Source organism: Poecilia reticulata, linkage group LG17 (genome assembly GCF_000633615.1).
Source record: "Poecilia reticulata strain Guanapo linkage group LG17, Guppy_female_1.0+MT, whole genome shotgun sequence".
Lineage (NCBI taxonomy): Eukaryota > Metazoa > Chordata > Actinopteri > Cyprinodontiformes > Poeciliidae > Poecilia > Poecilia reticulata.
The window spans coordinates 30,750,911-30,755,460 of NC_024347.1; the positions used below are offsets into that span (position 1 = coordinate 30,750,911).

General features: G+C 38.4%; 2 protein-coding genes across 3 annotated transcripts in view; one reads left to right on the plus strand and one right to left on the minus strand.

Moving 5' to 3' along the window:
- The window catches only part of slc39a6 (solute carrier family 39 member 6), a 10,546-nt gene extending 8,602 nt beyond the window's left edge, over positions 1-1,944 (plus strand). For both annotated transcript variants that reach the window (XM_008434756.2, XM_008434757.2), the window contains exon 12: positions 388-1,944. In XM_008434756.2, the coding sequence (XP_008432978.1) occupies positions 388-540 (153 nt within the window). In that variant the 3' untranslated portion in view covers positions 541-1,944. The remainder of the gene's footprint in view (positions 1-387) is intronic.
- Positions 1,945-3,766: 1,822 nt separating this feature from the next.
- The window catches only part of LOC103480060 (uncharacterized), an 8,492-nt gene continuing 7,708 nt past the window's right edge, over positions 3,767-4,550 (minus strand). The window contains exon 4 of the mRNA XM_008434806.1: positions 3,767-4,528. Within this exon, the coding sequence (XP_008433028.1) occupies positions 3,767-4,528 (762 nt within the window). The remainder of the gene's footprint in view (positions 4,529-4,550) is intronic.

The window sequence follows — 4,550 nt, forward strand, 5'->3', positions numbered from 1 at the left end:
CGGAACCGTCTCTGGGGGACGGAACGTCTCTGGGGGACGGAACCGTCTGTAGGGGACGGAACCGACTCTGGAGGACGGAACCGACTCTGGGGGACAGAACCGTCTGTGGGGGACGGAACCGTTTCTGGGGGACGGAACCGTTTCTGGGGGACGGAACCGTCTGTGGGGGACGGAACCGTCTGTCGGGGACGGAACCGTTTCTGGGGGACGGAACTGTCTCTGGGGGACGGAACGTCTCATGTCTTCATCAGCAGAGCTTCATGCTCTAACTGCAGTTTGGTCATAAAGTTCAATCTAACGTTTGATTAACAGCCTAAATGTATAAAATATTTTCATTCAGCCCGTTTTCTTCGCTCCACCTGATCCGTTGCTGCTTCGCTGCTTCAGGTGCCGGAGATGCTGCACAACGACGCCGGCGACCACGGCTTCAGCCACTGGGGCTTCTTCCTGCTGCAGAACGCCGGCATCCTGCTGGGCTTCTGCATCATGCTGCTCATCGCGCTGTTCGAGCACAAGATCCGGCTGGACCTGGGGTACTGACCCGCACCGCACTGCATGCTGGGAGGGAACCTGGAGGGAGCCTGGAGGAAGCCTGGAGGGAACCTGGAGGGAACCTGGAGGGAGCCTGGAGGGAGCCTGGAGCCGCTCAGCCGGGTTCACAGGTGGAAACTGTCTGGAGTTTCTTTCACTGTGAACATTAATTTTCTCTCTGAACTTCATCTGTTGGGTCAATTAGTTTAGTTTTTATATAATTTTCCTGTTTTTCTCAGTGAAACCTGATCAATGTTACAAAGCTGAACTTTCCAAACCTCAGTTAGTTCCTCTTAAAGCTGTGACTCTGCATAAAAGCTGACAGGAAGCAGAAGGTGGTTCATGTTGAGTCTGGTGTTACTTTTGTTTCTTTTTTAAACTAAAGCTGGTTCTGTTCATTCATTCTTCTGCAGTTTGTTGTTCATGTTGAATCTGTTTCTCGTCACTCCGTCTGGAATAAAAATTAAATTTCTCCAAACAGGAAATAAACCCTGAAATAAAAATGATTTAAAGAGACAGAAGCACCACCAGGCGGTGCGTTCAGGAGCTGAAGGAGTTTTTAGACTCCACACGTTTTCCTCTAATTCATCTGTTGCTGCTTTTAAAGCTGTTTTATTAAATAATTCCTGAAACGTTTGGACTGAACCGGAGAGAAAACGGATCCAGTTACAGGAAAAGTCCTGAACCAGAGCTGTTGAAATGCTTTTATTTTGAAGGAAAGACGCTGATTTGGGTTTAAATCTTCAGGTTCTGGTTCCTGTTGGTTGAATTATTCGGTGAAAGTTTGAAGCCAGTTTGTTTCTGTTGTATATTTTATTGTTTTGGTTAATAAAATGAAGATGGTTGTTGGTTATGAATCGATCATTAAAGCTGAGATTTCTCTCCGTTTCCCAAACAGCCAAACTGAATTTTCATCCAATCAGCATCAAACTGTTTTATTATGAAGCTAAAATAAGCCTCATGTTTGCTCTGCTCTCATTGGACCATTTTTCTGCTTCAAGCATCAAAGAAAAACATCTTTTATTTATTTTATTTGTATTTTAATGCACAAACCTACATTATATTCCTCTGTTTGCGCAGATAAAAGTTGTAAAAATGTTGTTCATCAGACTTCAGGCCGGATGAGAATCTGTTGTTTCTATGGTTACAGGTTGAAGATGGCAGCTGATGGAAAACAGGTTTTAATTCTCTTCTGTTCAGGATGAAGAGCAGCAGAAACTGATTCCTCTGAAGTTCAAAGTTTCCTCTGGATCCAACATGTGCAGAAAATGTTAAACTGTAAATATTTATGTTTCTGATGTTTGTGTAAACAGTCTGCATTATGTTTCACTGACACAAACCTGCTGCAGAAACATGGAGAAACAATTAAAGGTTTGGGAAACGAGAGAAAAATAAAATCCATCAAAGATGAAATCTGATGTTTTGGTTTTTATTTATTAATTCAGATGGATTATATACTACTCAAAAAAAATAAAGGGAACATTTAAACAACACAATATAACTCCAAGACCCTCGTCGGGTCAATCAGTGTTGCTTCCTAAGTGGACAGTTTGATTTCACAGAAGTTTGATTTACTTGCAGTTATATTGTGTTTAAATGTTCCCTTTATTTTTTGAGCCGTATAGATGCAGTTTTATGTTTTTATTTAAATTTCTTCTGTTCATGTATAGTTTTTATTTTATCTATGGTGGCAATTTGACGTTTGTGGACCATGAAGTATACATCTATACCTATTTATATAAAAATTGACTAAATGCTTTTTTTACTTATTTCTTTTTTCTACACTCAAGTTTAAACATTGAACATTAAAGACACAGAGACAAATTAATTATTTATTTAGTTCAAGTCAAACATATAGACTTATATTTTCTTTAGATCTTTTCACATAAAGATAATTTTACTGACATTTTGTTGCAGATGTTTTCAGGTCAAATTACAGAAACTGACACTTAATTTAAGCTAATAATGAAGAACTGATTTGTATATTTTATACAAAAGTTTAACACATTTTTACTTGAAAACCATCTTGATCATTAGACTTACAATTAGCATCCAGAAGTAGACTGACAGAAAATCTGTTTTATAAACTAAATTACATCATGTATTAGATTAAAGAAAGAATAACTGAACCCAAAATGATCTTAGCAAATAAGATAAAACTTAAAAAGCATAAACCCAGATATAACCAACCCAGCCATCTATAAACCCAAACAGCTTTAATACTTTGACTATAAACTACATGAAGTCAACTGAGAAGATTATCAGCCTAAATATCTGAATAATAGTGATTGTTTAAAATATGAAAATATGTTAGAAATAATGTTGGTACTTTTGTATTTCAGGCATTTCAGTCAAAATCAACAACAAATACTTAAACTTGAGCATAAAAAACATTTCTGCTTTGGGAACAATTCTAGTTGAAATAATTTTAATTTATTCGTTCTAACTGTTCCAACATATCCAGACCTGCTGATATTCTGAATATCAAAAAAAAATAATTTTTCCTCAACATTTGCTTTCCTCCTCCTTCTGTCTGCCAACAGAAAGTTGCTCTTCTGTTGTTGAGAGTTTTGGTAACGTCCACTTCAGCCTCAAAGCTTTAATTTGAACGTATAATGACTTCATGCTCCTTCTTTCCTTTGGTTTTCTTCATTTCTTTGAGTTTAACTAATCCAGCTTTGACCTGCGGATGTAAATCTGCAAACATTCGATGGCTGCCTCCAGTTGCTTTCCCTCCTTTAAAACTTCCTCGGTCAGCAGCTGATACTTTGTACAATGTTATTCAGAAAGACTGAAGGTCAAAGTTCAGTTTTACAAGTAAAACTTTATGTTGTGTTCTCACTCTGGTGTTTTATAGCATTAAGGTCAGGAGGTGAAAGGTCAGTTTAAGAGAATCAGATAAGAGGTTCAGGTACCAAGACTGATAATAACTTTGACCTGGTCTGACTTCCCCAAGTAGCATCTGATGCGTTTCATTATAAAGTGATTTAAAATGTATGATTATGTAAAGCAATTCAGGTAGATTTCCATTTTATCTCTCCTGCTGTGTCAAAAAGAGTAATAAGAGAGTCAGGCCAACATTCCCCAAATGTTTTTGATGCTGGTAAAATAATTTATGAAGGCCAACTTCCTGTTTCAAGCAAAACAAATTGCTTTGAACAAAACCTAAGTGTAGTAATAATCTAAATGGTTCTGAGGATCTGTTGACTTAACATCTCACATCAAGTGACTGTTATCAGAGGAGAAGGTTTTCTCCTTTCTCCAATTTAGCCATGATTTCTGCTTGTTGTTTCATGTTAATCAGTGACTCAACTCGATGTTTCCAGCCTGGTTTTCCCTCCTGTTTCTCTCCTTCAATCAGCAAATCAATGTACTTTGGAGTGGTGAGAGGATTGGGCCTCAGTGCTATCTCCTTCAGTCGGTTCAGACACTTTGCTGACTTGTCTATTAATTTATTCACCTCATTCTGCATGATACCATATTCAGCCTCCAGTTTTCTCATCAGTCCCTCAACAGTCATCTTCTGCCCTGTGGCCTTWTCATAGTTTTCCTTCRKSTCTTTGGCTGTCCGTTTCTCTRTAACATCTTTATAWTCCCACCTGTACTTTTGGTTGAAATGAACATTCCAGTAACATTTACCTTTACACTGAGTGCAGTATCCATTGCCATCCATTGCCCAACATCCTCTTTTATCATCATCATTTGGTATTGCACAAGGGTAATGACAGGTGACATGACACTGCTGACAGTTGGTAATGTAGTTCCCAGTACCYGAGATATCAAATTGTRTAGGTCTCTTCACAGTGACATMAAACTCAAATTTCTCATTTCTACTGATCTCGGCTTCAWGCTCTTTGATTTTTTYTCTCGTCTCTCTGATCTCCTCCATTTTGGCCAAACCAAGTTTAACCTGAAGCTGCAGATTCTCAACTGAAACCTCCAGCTGTTGTCTTTCTCTCAGGACCTCTTTTGTCAGTGTCAAACTTTTGGTTTCTATCTGATTTAGAGCAGCAAAAAAC